General features: G+C 35.9%; 1 protein-coding gene across 1 annotated transcript; it reads left to right on the forward strand.

The window, feature by feature from the left end:
- Positions 1-336: 336 nt before the first annotated feature.
- Positions 337-13958, forward strand: BNIP1 (BCL2 interacting protein 1). The gene is made up of 6 exons (XM_051978917.1): positions 337-453; positions 6702-6794; positions 8811-8902; positions 10071-10169; positions 10835-10953; positions 12002-13958. Exons 1-6 carry the CDS (start codon positions 370-372, stop codon positions 12196-12198), a joined length of 684 nt encoding a protein of 227 aa, XP_051834877.1. The 5' UTR covers positions 337-369; the 3' UTR covers positions 12199-13958.
- Positions 13959-20929: the final 6971 nt, after the last annotated feature.

The raw sequence follows: 20929 nt of genomic DNA on the forward strand, positions 1-20929 counted from the left end.
GCCCCACTACAGGATGTAAACCGAGAGCGCAGGGATTTTTGGTCGTTGTATCCCGCAGCGCTGGAGCAGTGCCAGGCACACAGTAGGCACTTAAATGCTTGTTGTTAAACTGGAATGATTTAAAGTCAGAAGACGCGAGTTCCTGGTTTCTAACGCCAGCTGTGCCACGTACTAAGAGTATGTTCTCAGCCTCCTCATCTCAAAACGGAGTAAGGCTCCGGAGTATCAAAGGTCCCTGCTAGTTCCAATAGTCCTCCGAGTCTTCAGAGACCTGCCTGTAGACGGCACTGTAACAGCGTCGGGAGAACGCGTAAATAAGGAAACGCAATTTGATTTGGTCTCTACGGAGGCCCGTAGTCGGTCTCCAAGATGGCGACTACCCTGGATGTCCACGTCCGGATGTGTAACCAAGAGATTGTCATATTCGACTTGGAAGTTAAAGCGTTTATCCAGGTAGTGAAACTCTGCTCGAGCAACCCTTCCCTCTCACTATAACTCTGAAAAACCTCGGCCTTCTCCTCTCGTATAGGACCAAGGCGGACCGCACCACGGCCCTCAGACCAGCCTTCCCCACCCCCAGCCCTCCCACCTTGGTCCTGAGTTTCTCGCGCCTTCCCGTCCCCCCTTCCGTTGGCTTCAATCCCGCTTTCCTCCAATGTTTCTGTTGTTCCCTTCTGCATCTCCCTTCCATTTTCATTGGTCTCTCTCGCCCCTTCCCCCTTCATTGGTGAAGTTCCTACTCCTCCATTCTATTGGTTTCAGCCCCTCCTTCGTTTTCATTGGGCCGCCACAACCTGTTCCCGCTTTTTATTGGACCTCGCCTTCGGTTCCCCTCCATCTATAGTTCTATTGGTCTTTTATGCCCCGCCCCACTTCCCAGCTATGCTTCTGCCTTCTAACTTCACTTTGATCTTCCTTCTCTTGGATCGATTGAGACAAGATAGCGATAGAACTAAAGGGATCTTGAACAAGCATCTTACATTTTATAGTTGAGCTCAGTGAGTCTAAGTGTTCTGCTCATGATCACTCACCTGGAGCGGCCAGGATTCCAATCCAGATCTGGTGCTCGCTCTCGGCCAGGGCGTTGTAGGTCTTACTGATCACAAATGTTTATTCAGCCCGCCATGCCTTGTGCTACAAAGACAAAATCAGTCATTGAATAAGCTAGCATTTATCTTGTGTTCCTGGAGACAAAAAAACAAAACACAGAAATAGTCCCTGCCCTCTAGGGGCATTATACTTATTGAGGAGACAATAGGTTAAAAAAAAATTAGGCACCTACAAGAAGTATGGAAGAAGGAAAGTAACCTTATTAGGAAAAACTCTAAGGGTTAGGGGAACTTAACGGTGGATTTTGAGCATCATCTTATAAAACATAAAGGATTTCAAAAGTGAGGAGGAGGAGTATTCCAGAAATAACGGAAAGACATGGAGACAGAAAGTGACTATATTTTGGAAGGAGTAAGTAGGCCAATGTAATTGTATTATAGAATACATGGAAAAGAGAAAACTGGAAAGGTAGGAAGGGGCCAGGTTGTGAAGAGTCTTAAATGCCAAACATTTAGTCCTGGAGGTATTAGGAAGTCACTGAAGATTGTCAAGGAGTGGGAATGCCGACAGACAGGATCTGATAGCACTTTAGGGAAATTACTTTGGCAGCTTTGTGGGGAATGGATTGGATTGATAAGAGACAAGAGACATTGAAACCAGTTGGGAAACCATTGCAATTCAGGTAAGAAATGATGGGTGGTAACTTATGGTTGTTTTATTCTGGAAAAGGATCATCACATCAAGTAGGAGATGTTATGATTCCAAATGAATTGGATTTAAGTGAAGAAGTGCTTTGCAAAGTCAACAGTCTCACTCTCTCTTCTGGAGCTATTTGGATCCAATGGCAATATATAGATCAGAACAAGTTAGAAATGACACAGGATATGGGGTGAAAGGCCTTAACCTTTTTTAGCTAAGGTCTTTCCCAGGTATTATTTTGTTTGAAATAATGTCCACTCGGTTGTTAAGCTTGGGTAAAAATGAGACAAAGAAAGGCCTTTTTTAACTAGTCAAAAAATAAATAAAATCATTGGGGGAGGGAACACTCAAATTTTTTAGCCAAAGCAGAAACAGTTATACTTACTCTGTGCCATTAGAATCCAAACCATGACCAAGTGAGACTGGGTCCCATTTTTGACCTATCAGTGAAAGCCCGAATGATTTGGGTTTAAGGCGTGGTCCATAATAAAGAAAGTTAACCTGTAAACTCCAAGATCTCTTTCTAGGGTTCAGCCATCAAAATTTATATTCCTCTGGGCAGAACTCCCACAGGTAAGAGTATGATTCCTTATGTGGATAGAGTGAGTGATGGGAGAGAAGGGGGGAAAGGAAGGAAAGAAAAAGAGAAGGAAGGAGCAAGCTTTGTAACCTAGCTGGAACTGGCCAGTTAGGTCCCCAGTGAGGCAGCTACTCTACCCTCAAGCAAATTATATACCAGATACTTTGCTAAGGCTGGGAATACAAAGAAAGAGGGTAAAATATTCTTGGTCTCAAGTTCAAGGTTTGATGGGGGAGATTACATGCAAATGATTGTTTAAACAAGATACATACTGGGTAAACTGGAGATAATCTCCTAGAAAAGGTGCTAAGATTGAGTAAGATTCGGAAGGGATTCTTTTTGAAGGTAGGACACGAGCTGAGATTTGATGGAATTCAGGAGAGAGAAATGAGGATGGAGTGAGTTTGGGGGACAGGCAGTGGAAATGCTTGAAGTTAGAAGGTGAGTTTAACCTTCTTGTTTAAAGAGCAGCAAAGAGGCTAGTAGAGTATATGAGAGGAAGTAAGATGTAAGAAGACTTTAAAGGTAGAAGAGAGCTAGACTATTTGGCATTTGTTCACAGGTAATCATATTTTATTAAATGGGGAGTGATATGGCCAAACCTACATTTAAGGAAGACCAGTTTAATAGTTAAGTGGAAACTTGATTGGTAGTATGGAGAGACTTGAAGCAAGGAGACTAACCTGAAAAACCAACCAGGCAGGAGGTGATCAGGGTGATGGCAGTGTCAGAGAAGAGGAGACAGTAAGAGACATAATGCAAAAGTAGAACTGACAGGCTTGAGAAAAGATTAGATATGATAAGTGAGAGTAAGTGAGGAGTTGAGGATGATACCTAGGTTTCTAGTCTTAATGCCTGAGATGATGCTGATAGCTTTGACAATAAGTTTGGAAGCTGGTTAGATTTTAAACGAAGCTAATGAGTTCAATTTTGCATATGTTAAGTTTGAGATGTCTGTGGGACAACCAATTTATCCAATAGGCAATTGGAGATGTAAGTTTGGAGGTGCTAGATGAATAGATCAGATAATCATCAATTTAGAGATGAGAATTGAATCTGTGGGATTCACCTCATTAGATTACCTAGTGAAATACCACAAGGAAGAGGACCCAGGATTGTTTTTCTTCCCAGGTTATTTTTACTTTTTGAATCCAATTCTTCCTGTGCAACAAGAGAACTGTTCAGTTCTGCACACATATATTGTATCTAAGATATATATATATATATATATATAGTATCTAAGATATAACACATTTAACATGTGTAAGACTGCCTGCCATCTAGGAGAGGAGGTTGAGGGAGGGAAGGGAAAAGTCGGAACAGAAGTGAGTGCAAGGGATAATGTAAAAAATTACCCATGCATATGTACTGTCAATAAAAAGTTATAATAATAATTTTTTAAAAAGTTTAGCCACAAAAGAAAGAAGAGATAGAGAATGAGAACTGGCAGAAATGGATGGATCAAGTGATGAGTTTTTTGAAAATGAGGGAGACAAGAGTATGTAGACAGTATGAAAATATCCAAAATACAGGGAAAGATTGATGATAAATAAGAGAGTAAGAATGGTGAAGAGTAAGCAATCTGCTGGAGAAGATAGGATGAACCTGTAATGACCGCGTATTTAAAATCAGCCGGAGTCAGGAATTCAGGTTAAGGGGAAAATCTTCAATCTTTATTGAAGTGAAGAGGTGAATAAGGATTGCGATAGCAAATATAGGCAAGAAAGATTGCGATAGCAATTTGGGCAGCTGCGACAGGAAGCCAGCTAACAGAGGGGGAATCTGAGCTGAAAGGTCCTCGCAATGGCAAAAGCAAGCAGTCTCTCCTCCCCTTCCTTTTCCACTCCCCTGCCTCCACTCACCAAAATCGTCATTTCCTATACAACACATCAGGACTTGCACAAAGAGTGGGCGGGGCCATTCTATCTCCAAGCTTATATATTAATAGAGTATGGTCCAATTACTATTTAGCCTCATGTGCTTGGGACCTCAGTGCATCATCTCAAGCCTCAACCCATTACAGAACCGAGGTCACTTGTACATTTTAGAGAGCTTTATTTTTATGTCCTTAGTGCGCAGTTCCTAGCTTATAGTGATTATAAAATTTTTGTTGACTTACTGATCAATGCAGTACTAGAGCTGTCCATCTCTTGCATTTGCTCTTTTGCATACCCACTTTCTTTGTTTCCAGTGATGCATGTATTTGAATATTGTTTTTTTCATACCATTTCTTGCTTGCAGATCACATTGATAAGTGGTATACCTTACTTCAGTAGTGTAGTGGTTAGAGCTTTGGACATGAATTCAGGAAGATCTGAATTTAAATCTAGCTTCAAACATTTAATAGCTGTGTGATCTTGGGCAAGTAGAGCCAAGTCACTTTCCTCTTCTGTAAAATAGAGTTAATAGCTGTCTCCCAAGATAGTTGTGAAGATCAAATGAGATAATATTTGTAAAGTACTTTGTACAGTACTTAGCATATAATAAGCACTATATAAATGCTAGCTATATTCTGTTATTATTTGTATTATGCTCAACCATACATCTCTTTGTTATCCTTAGCAGCAGCATCAATTTTGACTTTTTAGAAAAGGAATAATTTTCTAATACCTTTGCAGACTTTGTGAGCACATATAAAGAAACTAAATGCTTTTTATCACTTTTCCTATAGCTACTCTATTGTTCAGTTTTATAATTTATAAACTTCTAAGTATGGTGACTATATCTTCTGAATTAAAAAATTATTAACTGTAACTGGCTTTTTTTTTTTTCCCCATTTTTTGAATGGAACAACATATTTGAGTTCAGGAGTGTTGATTCAAAATCTGAGAAGTGTGGTTCTCATAATTATATTTGGCAATATTTCTGATTATTTATTTTCTTCCATAGTATTTTATTTTTCTAAATACATTTAAGATAATTTCCAATGTTCATTTTTTGGTAAGATTTTTTGTTCCAAATTTTTCTTCTATTCTCCATTACTTTCTTCTATCCCAAGACAGCAAGCAATCTGATATAGATTAAATGTATATAGTCCTTTAAACACATTTCCATATTTGTCATGTGGTGCAAGAAATATCAGAACAAAAGGGGAAAAAAATCACAAGAAAGAAAAAACTGTCAAATAAATTTGAAATATACCCTTTGAAGCTTCTGTACAATATTGCAATTCGTTTCTTTCAATCCTCAGTTGTTTTGTTGGTGATAGAATGAGTTGCAAGGGATTTTGAGTAGAGTTGGGTTAACATTAGGATTGAAGAAAAAAGGAAAGAAAGAAGAGAGGTCTGTTGAAATAGAAGAGAATTAAAAAGCAGACTAGTAAGAAAATTATATGTTGAAGTTAATACATATTCAAGGGAAAAGCAAGCTATATGTATTTGCAATTTCATATGTAATGTATCCCCCCCCCCCCGTAAATATTTAGTAATGCTTGTTTTATTTGGTGTTGGTTAGGTTCAGAATAAAATTTCAAACACTGCATTGGATTCTTTAAGATTCATGAAGATTTTGTATATTCTATTTAGTTTTTAGTATTTTATGTTGTGCCATTTAAGGGAGTTATAATATTCATTTTTAAAATACTGATTTCTTTGTGATGTGTTGTCTATTGCATTCCAACCAATTGCTTTCACTTTCAAAAAACTTAAATCTAATTTTGTAGTGGCAAAAGCACTGGGCTTAGGGTTGAAAGCCATTATTTATGTCACTACCAGGCAAGTCACTTTACTTTTCTGAGTTTTGAGTCTCAATTTCCTCATCTGAAAAATAAAGACAATAATAATGTTGTGGAGTTAAGAAGAAAATGCTCATAAATCTGGAGACATTTGTGTGTACTATATATTAAGTAGCTTGCATTTTAATAATTGTTTGGGGCTAATAACTTTGTCAAACTAGAGTAGTTTGTCTCTCTGTTCTTTTCCCTGAAATATTACATTTTAGGAATAATATGACATTTTGAGTTATCTTGTTTCAGAGAAGAAAATTAATAAAACTAGGTAGACATTGAGTTCTACAGGCATGGAATCATAGCATGTTCGAGGCAGAAGAGTCCTCAAAAGTTTCTCTGACCAGTAATTCTTTTGCTTTTGGTTCTCAGAACTTCTTTATCTCATAAAAAATGATTGAGGATCCTCCTTCTTAAAATGCTTTTATGTGAGTTATATTTACCTATGCATACCATGTTAGAAATGAAAACAGCTTAGTATTATGAAAATAGTCTTGCTCTCAAACCCCCCACCCCCACCCCGAAAGGGTCTTAGGAATCCCTGTGGGGACCTGGACCACCTGATAGGACAACCTGCTCATTTTACAAATGAAGAAACAGAAGATGCTTTATTGAGAAGAAAGCACTCATATCTCCCCTGTTTCTTAGGATATTCGGGATTGTTCGGGACCATTGAGCACACTTACAGAACTGAATGCCAAAGTAAAGGAGAAGTTTCACCATTTACGCCTCAGAATACAGGTGAGCAGCCACTGAACCAGGGGCCTCTTGGTGTGTTATAATGAAGGTGGCTGTTTTTCTGGAGACCAGCTGGGATGGGGATGAAGGTTTAAAATGATTAACTTCTTTATAAACTTTATAAAGATCTAAGTGATTTCAGTTCTATATTGACTTACTACAAAAATAAGGTAAAAAATACAGCCATCTGAAACAGCCCTCCTGTTCCAAAACCAAGTTGGACACCTTCATTCTTTATATTTTCTGCTTCTAATTCCCAGGTATTTCTAACCTACTTTTGTCTAGAATTAGAATATAGATAGATAGAATGCTTGTTTCTTAGATGTTTGGTATCTTATGTATCAAATCTAATGTTTAACTTCCTCCCTCTCATTTTCCCCTCCCCCCAAAAAAAGCAAAACATAAACAGTGCCAGAATTTTCTTGGCAACGAAGATTTTTGAAGTAGTTGGGAAAAATGAAACTAAAGAATTACCATGATAAAGGATAGTATTCTGTGTATAGTAAATGCTACTGATTTGTTATGTGTTTGAAAATCTGTATGTTTGTGAATGGGAGTGGGCTAGAAGAGTTGTCTTCACTTCCCTTCTCTTACCAGAACTACCTCAAGTTCTCTGGTCTGTTCCCATTTAAAAGTGTTACTGCTTGCTTCATGTCTTTTTATTGGCTTGGTGTAGCAGCAGCCCTTTTAATCCAAGAATTTAGAGCGAAGAGAGTTTGGAGTTCATCCAGTATAAACCTATCATTTATTGGGTGACAAAACTGAGGTCCAGAGAGCTTATATGATCAATTTTGTTAGAACTCACATTGATTTGTTGTAAGTCAGATGGTTTGTGTCTGTTTTATACTCTTTTCCTTTCCTTTCCCTGGGTTTTTCTCTTCAGTTTTTAGGGTGAAGGCTCCCCAATTCTTCATGGCTAACTTATCCCTTCTTTGTCCTGCTTTGCTTAGTCCTCAGCATTAGTTGAAGAAAAGCAGAAGAAAGTCAGGTTTTGAAAGTAACTCCTAAGCCAATACAATATCAACTCAGACATTCAAATGTTTGGGAAATTGATCAAACAAAATCTCACATATCATAAGATAAATTAGCATAATAACAACATCCTTTGGACCACTTGAATTCCACTGCCAACTTGCTATATGACTTTGGGCAAGTTACTTCCCCTACTAGGCCTCAGGTTTTTTGTTTATAAAATGAAGGGGTTGAGTGAGATGATGGTCCCTTCTGACTCTTTAAAGTGACTAGAATGTTGACTTCCATAGTTACAGTGAATCTGAAAGTTGTTTTTTCAAGTGAACAGAAGAAAGGTAACTTGGGCCATAACGACTTAGTATGGGTGACAGGGAAATACACTTTTCATTGAATTTTTGATGGCACATAATAGATGCAAAACTTTGTAGACCAGAGATTTCCAACACTAGTTTTGTGGCATTCTCTTAAAGATAGGCATAGAGACTGGAGCCATAATTTCAGGAAGTTGAAGTTAAGGAAACTCTGCATGTTAATGTAAGCAGGCATTTTCTCTGCAACTTTTAGTCTTAAAGAGTTGCCCAGAATTCTTTAAGAAGTAAAATGACTTTTTCAAGGACCTACAGCCACAATGTTAAAGGGACAGGCTAATAGGTTGGGACTTGAACTTAAAGTCTTGTTGGACTTTGCAGCCAATTCTCTATCTAGTAAGCTGTCAATTCATTGTCGATTCATTTTAATTCATTTTCATTTGTATATGTCATCCACCAACTTAAGGAGGGAACTCTCAAAGAAACAGTGATAAATTACAATTTTCAATTTTGGGGATAGCAACAAATGGAATAAAATTGTGAACTCTTTATGTCACCAATTATCTTTTATATTTTATTGATTGTTATTCAGTAAGTACATTATACATATCTGCTTTTAACTCAGCTGTCAGAAGCATCCATTTATTTTCTGAACTCCACAACTGGAATACATTTTATGTGTTTTTAACAAATGAATTAGCTTTAAAATATTTTCACACACAATTATTTTCATCTAAAGGAACTTGAGCAGATGGCTAAGGAACAGGATAAAGAATCTGAGAAACAAGTTTTGCTCCAGGAAGTTGAGAATCACAAGAAGCAAATGCTCAGGTTAGTGAAATCATTCTATATTGGTTCTTTTGGATTAATTCACTGATCAGCTTTGTCCATGTGCTGGGACACTTAATGATATAGTGGATAGACATAGGAGGACCTAATTTCAAATTCTACCTTACTTACTAGCTGTGTGACTTGGGCAAGTCACTTAACCTCTGCTTGTCTCAGTTTCCCTCTCTGTAAAATGGGATTAACATTAGAACCTATCTCCCAGGGTTGTTCTGAGGATCTAATGAGATAATAATTGTAAAGCACTTAGTATAGTACCTGATACATAGTAAATTATGTAAACATTACTTTTTCTTTTTTTTTTCTTGTCATTAGGTGATGACTTAATTGTGTTTGTATATCACATGAGTTTCTTTCATCCCCATACTGTTAGGAAATGCCTTCACTTTGCAAATGTAATTGAGTAAATTATAGAAGAAAGAAAAAAACAAGGCTTTTAATCATAATGGAGTAGTTGCTTTATTAAAATGTGAACCTATTATATTTTTAGCCATATTTATTTTCAAACACTTTTCAATATAAATTCTTATAAAATTATAATGGTTAATCTAATTAGTTTGAGTTTGCTGTCAAAATCCCAAATTTGATTCCCAAATAAAGCATTTAATTTTTCTAATATTCAGAGACTATAGCTTTAAATTAGGATATTAATTTTGGAGATTTAAACTCTTGATCAAAAAGGAGTTTGAATTAGAAACCATTGCAAAGCTGTACCATTATCTGAAAAAGCAATTAATGCTGTTTGTCCAAGGACTTTCTCTACTATAAAAGCAAGTGCTTAGACTCTTTATGTCTCTGACTCTTCCCATTCGAAATCCTGTGATCTTGTTCTCTAGTGATGGTAGCACAATAGTATGAGTTTCATATGAAATTCAACATTATGAAATATGACGGCAGGTGGATCTCTGGGATTTTTTTTCTCTTTTATCATTTTTTCATGTTATATGATACAATAAAGGAACAAGCCTTCAGATAATGTTATGTACTCTTCTCTGCAGTGATGCAGAATGATCTCATGAGAATGGGCTTAGAGTGAGATGAGGACAAGGACACCAGACTGCTCCTACCATTGTCTTGCATGATTTTCTTCTATTCACTGAAAGACTTGGCAGCTCATTATCACTAACGACTGCATATATCTTTTTGATTCTAGCAATCAGACTGCATGGAGGAAAGCAAATCTTGCTTGTAAAATTGCAATTGACAATTTAGAAAAAGCAGAACTTCTTCAAGGAGGTGACATGAGGCAAAGGTAATAATCCTTTTTATTATCTTTTTATATAAGGCTCTTACCATGTACTATTTTAGTAGTATACATCAGAAATAGCAAACTCAGAAAGACTAAAAATCCTTAAAAACTCCAGAATGTTATCAGAACCAGATTAAAATATAATTGAGAAGTGTTTAACAAAATTAAAAAAAAATTCTATACAATATAGGTACTATAAGGTTTTCTAAGGCAACATGCTGCCTTCAGGAATCTATTTCTGTTTGAATTAGACACTACTGGTCTAAATTGATACTTCTCAAAGTGTAGTCCAGAAGATCCTGGGGGGAATCTCTGAAACCCTTTCAGAGAGTCTACAAATTCAAAATTAGTTTTTATTTCTAATATAGTCAATATCTATAAATATAATCCACCTTAAAAAAAAAAAAACTCTGGAAAGATCTTCAGTAATTTTTAATAGTATAAAGATGCTAAGAACAGAAGTTTAAGAACTATTGACTTAGATGATCTCTAAACTGTTGTTATTCAGAGAATAACAAGTAGTTGTTAAAGGAAATATATTCATTGCTGGAGAAAACATAAAAGTTTAGGTAAGATGTAGCTTCTGTCTTCTTGGAGCTCTTAGATATTAAATCCTACTTTCAGAAATCCAGTTACTGTAACAATGACATTTTTAATATTCTTTTTAGAAAAACTACTAAGGAGACCCTAGCACAGACTTCCAGTAGCATCACAGAAAGCTTGATGGGCATTAGCAGAATGATGTCCCAGCAGGTTCGCCAGAGCGAGGAAGCCATGCAGATTTTAGGTAAGACCAGAACAAAAGTCAGGAGACCCATTCCTTCCCAGAAGCTCAGTTGCCTAAGATTGTTATTGATCTGAGGCTCTTAAATATATTTTCATCTAATTTCTCATGATGTCTGTGGTTTTGGGGAGGTTTAAAAATGATGAAAGAAGTTGTAATATGCTGACTAGACTGTTGGTGTTTCTATTTTGAATTTCACTAAGAAATTCTTTTTTAAGTAAGAAAATCTGAAACTCTAGAAGGGGATGTTAAAGACCATTTAGTTGATTTTCAATACAGAATAGCAACAGGTTTTTCACTTCCAAGAAAATTATAAAAGGAAAGTCTTTTCAATTACTCTTTTTAAGTTCTATTTTTTTTCTTCCAGCACATCATTTAATAGTCCAACTAATAGTCATACTTAAAATTTGTCCCCAGAATCACTCTCTGAAATGATAAATCATGTACCAGACAGTGTCATTCTTAGTGTGAACTCTATATTGAATAATATAATAGAGCAATATAGAACAAAAGACATGATCTTTGCTGTCAAGAAGTTTACGATTTAATAGACAAGATAGGAGAAACACAAGTGGAAGTACATTCATCAAAATACATTCTAATCATAACAGTGCATAAAGAGTAATGGAATTCTGGAGTGATGGAATATAATGTAGCCAATAGTTCGTTTTGGAAGAGCTATTGAAGCAGTATTTTGCAGGAGAGCACTGATACAGTTATTGTCCTCCCTCAGATCAAAAACTAAATGTAACTGAAAAGGAATCACAGTTTTCTGCCTTTGCACTCTAGTGATTTCTTGAATCTTGACCTCCAGTAGGAGTTGCCATGTGACTCAAGCCAATTAAAATAAAAGCTACCAGCAGATAGGCCAGGTATGAAAGAAAGGTCCCAGGTTTTGTATGGTCTTATTCCTGACTTTTGTCAATCTTAGTTTTAGCTCTGTGGGCAGGAGTTCTAGTGCAGTGCTATACTCAGCAGCCTAGCCAGCAGAACCAGAGCCTTGTTCATTTTCATGATATCTATTGAGCATAGCATCCTGTTTTCATTTCAGCAAATTCTTCTCGAACTATCCTGGATGCGAATGAAGAATTCAAGTCTATGTCAGGAACTATCCAGTTGGGACGAAAGCTCATCACAAAATACAATCGCAGAGAACTGACAGACAAGCTGCTTATTTTTCTTGCTCTAGCTCTTTTTCTGGCTACTGTACTTTATATCCTAAAGAAAAGGCTTTTTCCATTTTTGTAAGATTTATAAGACCATCTTTCTTTTTGACAACAAGTTATGAACCTTTTATTCCTTTGAGGTCAGCCAGTGCTGCCAGTTCAAATACAAAGATGTCAGTTTTATTTATTCAAATTGTTCAGTGCCTCAAATGGAAATGCCCTAGGTTTTGCCAGAATTCTTTCATAAAGGGTAGAAAGAAGATGTGAAAGGAAACATTGGCTTGGGAAGCTTACAAAGATTGTGAAATTCTGAGATCCCCAGATTCAAAATTTTCTGTGACTGAGCAGTTATGAATACCTCTGGGTCCGCTTTCATTTATTTGCTAGACACCTCTATTTTCTTCCCTCCCACCTAGAATGCCTTGAGTTCCAGATTGAAGAGAATTAAAAGGAAAGAAAGATGGAATGGGAAGAAAAAATATAGATTTTTTTTCATTACTACTTAATAAATTTGATAGTATTACTGGACTAAAAAGCAATCTTGTATAAAATGTCACTATGGAACTATGCAAACTATATCTTTATGCTTTTAGCTTCATAAACTTTTAGAAAGATTTCTCTTCAAAATTGCCATGAAGAGGGGTTTTCAAACCTAGATTAGACCAGGAATGTGCAGAACAGATTAAGAGTCTGTCCCACTCTATAAAGTCAAAATCTGAAAGATCCAAAACTATTCATCACCAAGGAGAGCAAGATGGAGCTTGGAAACCAAAGAATATTTAAGTTCTTCCTGGTTTTGAGTTCCATAAAAAGTCAGTGAAGTGGGAACTGGGTGAGAACACTCCTAAAGATGACAAAATCTTCCTGTCCTGCAGATCTGACTGGCCTTTTGCTTGCTAGTTCTTTCGTCACCAGCTTTCCTGATAATTTATAGCCTCAGGCTCAGGAGTGAGGCTGAAAGGAGCCTGCACACATCCCCTCCACCCTGTTACTGCCATCTCTAGGGCTGTCTGGCACCTCTAGCATCTCAGAAAGTAAAAATAGACAAGCAGGCTAGACCAAGGCAGCAAAAACACTAAGTTGGTGAAGTAAGTTAAATGTAGCACAATTTTAGCATTAGTAGTTATAAGGCTTTGAAGAAGCTACGAGAAAGTAATATATCTGTATTGTGAAATGTTAATATAAATGTAAGTCATTAGTATCATCCTTGAATCTAATTATCAAAACATGTAGCTTCTTTGGTAAAGTCTGTAAAATCATTGATAAAATTTGCTTCTGGTTCCATAAGCCACATAGCATCTATTATGAAGGTTACTATGTCTCAGTCAGTAATTCATTATTCATTCATTATGTTTTAGTGAGAGAGAGGACAATTTCTAGAGAATGTTTACATACATATAGGTATATACTGCTAACACACACACACACTTCCCCTCCCCTCCCTCTTTCTCTCCCTCTCTTTTTCTTGTCTCACTCAACTCTCATATATACTCTCTGCCTTTCTGTCTCTCTCAATATTCACACATTCTCTCTCTCTCCACCTGACAGCCTTGCTGTTTAAGCTCACAGAAATGACTGTGCTCAAAAACAGGTTTCCTAAGGGTTGTCAAAAGGAAAAAGTTGTCCTAAATCTTACAAAAAATGGGAAAAAGCTATATGTGTAAAATTACCTAGCAGACTGTATGTGTGTGTGTGTGTACACACATATATGTATGTGTTTACACACATGTATATATTTATACATACCTTTCATACTTGATAGTAAATGATACAATATGTATGCCTATGTATATAATATGTAATATATTCAGATATATTTTCCAATAAAATCTTGTTTTCTCATGGCAAGGAGTGGCCAGGGCCATGCCAGGGGAACACAAGCTTTCCTATAAAATAGGAAAGGTTTTGAGTATGAGTCCAGTCTCACTAGATGGAGAGATACATTTTTAGGAGGTTGGCCAACAGATAGTGAATTTTCCTTTCATCCACAACAACTTCTTAAGATCTACTGAGGCAAAGGAGGGATTGTGATGCATCTGTGTTGCTGAAGAACCCCTTTCTGTCTAATATTTATGATGTCACAGATTCCTTGGAAAAATCACTTCTACTTTTTGAGCCTCAGTTTCTTCATCTGTAAAATGAATATAATTGCATTTATGCTTTCTACCTCACTACAAGGTAACTATGAGAAATGAGAATTACTTTCAAATCCTTTGAGAGCACTTTTCTTGAAGTAAATACATATGTGTGTGTATATATATATATGTGTATATATATATATATATATGTATGCATGGTTTTGATTTTTGTTTTTCCTATTTTACAAATAGGAGAGGAAATGAGAAGAGAAAATAAATGTTAAGTGAAATGAAATAAAAGTTTAAAAATCTACACATAATATACGCATATATACACATAACTACATCATTTTGAGCTTAGAATTGAAGTTTGAGTAAAGAATTCTCAGAATAATTTCTGTCATAGATGTAGCAGAAAGACATTACATAAAGACTTTGTATTCTTAAAGTTTTCTTCCCTATTTAACTTATTATCCTAGAAATCTAGAAGTGTTTATGTTTCACGTTTCCTATTCTTGTAGGAATATAAGAATTCCTTTTCTTATAGGAAACACTACATTATACAAAGTGACATTTAGCTCCTTTGAGAATAAGAACTGAACCCTATTCACTGATGTTATCGTGACTTACATTTTGCATATAAGCTGAAATCAGAGTACTAAATTTAAAATCAACTTCTTGATTCTGGACAGTGCTAGCCCAATTCCATATACATCCAGTAGAGGGCAGTGTTTCACACCCACTTAACTACTAGATCATCTTAAGTGAGATACACAGCATTCAAATGTTAGAACTGAAGTGTAGGGATCAAACTTTCATTTTCCAAATGATATAGCATAAAAGTTATTGTTGTTGTGCTATAAGAAATGACGGCTGTGATTAAATACAAAGAAGCATGAAAAGACTTACATGAAGTGATGCAAAGTGTAGTAAGGAGAGCCAAGAAAACAAAACCATACAATTATCACAGCAATGAAAATGGGATAATAACTACAAGACAGTGAAAAATGAGTGTGTCAAAATGACAACAAGGTTGGCTTCAAAGAAGAGATATAAGACATCTCCATTTGTTTTAAGGGGGAGGAGAGTTTCAGGTATGGATAATGTATTGATTAGTTTTGCAGAATTTTTCTCTTCCTATTTTTTTTAAAAATAAATTGTTATAAAGGATCTCTGGGAGCAGGAAGCGAGAGGGACATAAAGGGAAATTTAAGTAATATGAAAACAAAAGAGAATAAAAATCTTTTAAAAAGAAAATGTATAGGCTCTCCCCAAAGCTAGATTGGAAAAATGTACCATTCATCAAAAATGTACCATCCAATCAAAATTAATATCTAAGCAACAAAAGTGTGGTTTCATGGGGAAACTGTAAACATTGTTTCAACATCTTAATTACTCGATACCAAATTTTATAAAATAATTGGCTACAAAGAGATGTATAATATTAAAAGTTTTTTAAAGGTGTTAAAATGTTATTGTGAACATTCAACTTTATGAATCTACAGAACTCTGGTTCTTTTCATCCAGGGGGGAAATTGTTTTGAAAATAATTTTGTTTTTGATAATTGGACTGTGAAGTGCAATCATATAATTTAGTAAATAATTATAGAATTAAAACATCTGGAATGTATTTCACAGTGTTGCCCTGATTTTTTCTGTTGCCAGTTCTACTTACTACCTGTGTGATCTAAGTCAAACCACTTAACCTCTGTTTTCTTATCTATGAAATGTGGAAGTTGAAATAGAAAATCTTCAAAATCCTTTGCAACTTTATAATATTAAATCTTCCAAGACAATTAAGTACCAATGGTATTTTCAAGTTTCTGATAAAAGGTTTTCCAGTGTCCAGGAAACCATTCTTTTTCACCATCATAAAAAAGTTTCTTTTAATTGGGATCCTACTAGATATAAAGTACTGTGTAAAGCATATGCAAAAATGACATTGAATCCTTGTCCTTAAACACCTGGCCTGCTTTCTTGTGGAGTTTTCTCTTTTTATGTGTACTGTAAATCATAAAATGAACATAGAAATGTTGTGGATGATTGAAGCCCAATAGAAGTTTCCAGGTAAGAGAGATTATTTCTAGCTAGGAAGTAAGATTCAAACTGATCGGATTTGAGTAAATGAGAAGAACATTTCATGTGAGGGGTATGTATGTATGTATGTATGTGTGTCAAGAGGCTTTAGGAAAGTCCCTTCACTTCAGGCCTTAGTTTCCCTACCACGTTGGTGGGGTGCTGTGATAGTTTCCCTACCACTGTGATAGGAAAGGGCTCTAGAAGTGGAATTTTTCTCAGCTTTAATTTTCTCATTTTTACAATATAACGAACATTGGAAAGGAAGACTCCTAAGGCAGCTTTCAGCTCTGAATCTAATATCAAATGTCACAACTTGGTGTGATGGCCACAGTTCAGGATAGAATCTTCTGGCCTACCTTTGACAAAATGGAGGCATAGTTCCTATTTTTACTTATCTTACAAGAATGTGAAAATTAATTTCAATTCATGATATGATGATATTTCATACCAAAATGAACTGACTCTAGGGAAAAGCTAAGATTAGTAAAATAGTTGTTTTCCTGATTCCCAATGCCTTAGGAGATGCAGATAATTGTATCTTCACACTAGACCCTGCATGGGATTTTACACAGAGCTGTTGATCCTGTGTTTCCTCTCTTAATGCAAGGGCAGTGTAAAAATAGCCGAGGGCTAATCTAAGAGATACTGGGAGCAGAAGTCCCAGCAGTGCTGTAAGGAATGATGGAGTGCAAACTGTCTTCTGGTGGGACTTTTAGTGGATTATCTCTGTGTTGCCTTTTCAGCCCAGCATGAAAATGCTCCATATCACACAACAATAGTTTTTTTTTTTTTTTTTTTAAATCTGAGGTATTGGCATAGTTACCTACTTTAAAAAAAAAAAAAAAAACCTGAAATACTCATTCTAAAACTACTGAAATGACACTTGGTCCCTTGGTGAAACTAAACCATTATGTTCTCTATTCTGGTTTGTGCCTTGGAAAATTTCCTAACCCTAATGGGCACTCTTCAAAATTAAAGAAAAGAGAGACAGGGGACATCCGCAAAGAAGAGAGGGAAGAGGAATACTTTTAGGCTATTGATGTTTTTGTAACTATGATGTTTAGTAAGTAAAAAAAATCAATTGTTTGAAATAGACTCTGGACAGTATTGTGACCAGAAGTGATGATATAATAGTTTCATAGAACTGTAAGGGACTTGAGAGAGCATTTAGTCCAATTCTGTCATTTTTACAAGGAGAAAACAGACCTGCACAGTAGTTGTGATTTACACAGCTAGTTAGCTTAAACCAGGTCTTAGAATACCAAATCCAAGTTTTTTGCAATAAGCCACGATGATTCCCCTATGTATGTATAAATCACAAGTTTTGGAAATATAAACAAGTGTTGTTCACCTCTCCATGAACTTAGTAATGCCAAATGCTAAGAATTGAAGTAAATATTGTGTTTTTGATTATTTTATTTTTGAATCCTGTGCTACTATTTCATGGTGTTAGACTTGATGTTCTCAGGGGCAAGAGCTATTGTGGTTCAGAGGCAGGATTTAATTTAGGTCTTCCTGGCTACAAGACTGACTTCTTTGCATGGGGCTCTCTCACTTAAAGAATAGAGACTACCAAATAAATTTCTGTGAGCTTAGTAATATTACAACAGCGAATCAAAATTACTAGTAGAGGAAGAGAAGTTGGTGGGGGAGAGCAAAAAAAAAGATTGGTTTTATTAAGTCCCCATGGAAACCTGAGGCTTGGAAGCAGTGGTATGCTGGTAAATGTTTTAACAACTATGGTCCTGGAGGAAGAAATGTACAGTAAGATACACTTTTAAGTTTAATCTTCATTATGACCTTTTCCCCATTTTTAAAAGTCTAGATTTTAGACAACCAACAAAACAAAGCCTGATTTGTAGAATTTGCTGATTTCAATGGAATAAATGTGCAAACTGAAAATTTAACAATGTGTTCTCAGGGGCCAGCCTGAGTTGGCTCTAGCACACTCTTGATTGAAGGTATCCTTGGCATTCTTTGAGCCTAAAAAATGGGTAAGTGGAAAGCTCAAGGAATATCATATTAAAGATATATTACTATTCTTACTAATGAGAAATGAGAAAACTGTAAGTAGCAGTCAAGTAACATGTCAGAACACATCAATTAATAGGAGGCAGGAATCATGATTTTTCCAGTCCTATCCCTCTTAAACCATTCTTCTGGATTGCCTGCAATTTGTGTGAAGTAACATTTTAACAATTCAGTGATGGGTTTTAGAGCATAACAACAAATTATAAAAAAAGATAAATGTGAAGGATATAAAGAAGGACTAACGGGAACTTGCAGAATAAAGAAAAGAGAACTATATTAAAGACACAGAATCACTTCTACAATTAATAATAATAATGAAAGAAGAAAAGGATTAATTGGGCTCACAGTTGAAATTTTGCTGATTTTTTTTTTTTTTGGTAAAATATGCCTACTTGAAAAATTGTAAGTAATCAATTTTTTGTTATCTTTTTATTTTTTATTGATAATTATTAAGTTGAGAATTTTAAAATTTTTAAATAAGAAAAAGCTTAAATATGTCAATGAAAATGAACTTTCAAATATTAGAGAAAAGTAGGGGCATTTATTTAGATTATCCTTATTCTCATATTTCCAAATTGACAAGTAACATTAGTCACTTGTACATGGAAAATTCCTTAAATGGCCTTGCAAAATAGATTTACTTTTGTCACATGCCAAAAGTACTGTCTAGTCAACGTCAATCAACAAGTATTTATTGAGCACCTATTATAGCATTGTCCAGAGTAGGGAGGATAAGTCCAGCAACTTGTGCTGGTCTTGCACAGGAAAGCTAAGGCAGACAGACACACAGAGAGATGGGAATTTGCAGGGCATGAAACTATCCAGGATGTGTGTACATACTTGTCTGCAGCTCTGTCAGACTCTTCATCGAGAAAAAAGGTCAGATGGTCCTGTCATCTGGGATCTGGTCTTCTCTGTCCCAGGAGACCAGTCATTTGAAACTGGCTGTTCAATATCCTGTTAGGGACATTTATGCATAGCATTGGGATCACTAACCAAGCATTGGCAGCGCATGTTGTTTTGGGGAAATGGAGGAGGTGGGTTGCAGATATAGGACAGATTTTATTTGTGCTTAGGGAATTGATTTCCTCAACTCTGACTCACTCCAAATGTGGGAGGGGCACAGATAATAGAAGCACTATTGCATGTCTAATGATTACAGTAGGGAGATTTTACCACTAGGCATGTTAAATCTGATTCTCCAACAGGATTTATTTCTCCAATGTAATTTATCTCACTTAAACATGGATAAAAATATTTCATAGATTCTATGATACTTTGTCAACATTTTTAAATATAATTTTTATTTGCATTATCTTTGATCTTTTTATATCACCTTCTTTTCCCAAAATAATCCTTCTTGATCCCAGCATATATGCTTCTGCACTGGCATTGGCACTGGGAATACAAAGATAGATAGAATATAGGCTCTGCTCTTCAAGAGCTTGTTCTCTAATGTAGGAAAGGACAAGTACAAAAATAGCTGCCTATATAATTAGGCAAAGCACAAGGATAAACTGAAGAGGAGAAAAATCACAATCAAAAGAGATATGGCCTGGGGATGGAGGGAGATAGTGATGGTCAGGGAAGGTTTAATGGAAGAGGAGGCATCTGAGTTGGACCTTGAAGAAATGGAGGGACTTCAATAGAAAGAGATGGAATGTGGGGAGGACAGTTTCTTTCAGACAAGGAATATGAGCATGAGGAATAAAAGGAACAAAAATATGGGAGACAGAAGGCATTACAAGAACATATAACAGCAAATACTCTAATTTGATTAGAATGTAGAGGCAGCTAAGTGGTGCAATGGAAAAAGCAGTGGGCCTGAAATTAGTCTATGATATAATTATCAGAATAGCATTTTTAAATGCATAAAATTTTAAAAAACAGTTTTTTTTAACAAAGGAAATCTATCATATTCAAATATTTACCAAAATATTTCTTTTAAAAAATCCATAGACCCCTTTCTAGATTGAGAATAGAGAATGCCCGGGGGAAAGCAACCAAAATAGTGAGTTCAAATCCAGCCTCAGATATTAGCTGTGTGATCCTGGGCAAATCATTTACCCTATTTGCCTATTTCCTCAAATGCACAATGAGCTGGAGAAAGAAATATCAAACCACTTGAATTACTTTGTTAAGAAAACCCCAAATGGAATCATGAAGACTTGGACATGAATGAACTAAATGACAACAAATTGTCACCATAGTGATATTTTGGGAAGATTATTTAGTCAGTAGTGTAAAAGATGAATTTGATTAGGTGGTGCAGTGGATAGAGAACCAGCCCTGAAGTCAGGAGGACCTGAGTTCAAATTTGAACTCAGACACTTAACACTTCCAAGCTGTGTGGCCCTGGGCAAATCCCTTAAATCCAATTGCCTGAGCAAAAAAAAAAAAAAAAAAAAAAAAAAAGATTTTGAAGATCAGAGGCAAGAACAGTTAGGGGATTGTTGCAGTAGTCCAGGGTAGAAGAGATGAAAGTCTGAGTTTCAGGTGATTGCAGTGGGAGCAAAGAGAAGACATTAGGTTGTAGAAACAATAGGATTTGGCAAATAAGTGGATTGTGGAACGAGGAAGAGAGAAGAGCCCAAAATAACTTCAAGATTATGAGTTGGGAGAACG

This window comes from Antechinus flavipes, chromosome 2 (assembly GCF_016432865.1).
Source record: "Antechinus flavipes isolate AdamAnt ecotype Samford, QLD, Australia chromosome 2, AdamAnt_v2, whole genome shotgun sequence".
Lineage (NCBI taxonomy): Eukaryota > Metazoa > Chordata > Mammalia > Dasyuromorphia > Dasyuridae > Antechinus > Antechinus flavipes.

Excerpts from the sequence above, each read along its gene's own strand:
- BNIP1 (XM_051978917.1), top strand. The coding sequence starts at position 370 with ATGGCGACTACCCTGGATGTCCACGTCCGGATGTGTAACCAAGAGATT. Across the intron at positions 8,903-10,070 it reads CACAAGAAGCAAATGCTCAG|CAATCAGACTGCATGGAGGA; the intron begins GTTAGTGAAATC and ends TTTTGATTCTAG. Across the intron at positions 10,170-10,834 it reads GGAGGTGACATGAGGCAAAG|AAAAACTACTAAGGAGACCC; the intron begins GTAATAATCCTT and ends TATTCTTTTTAG.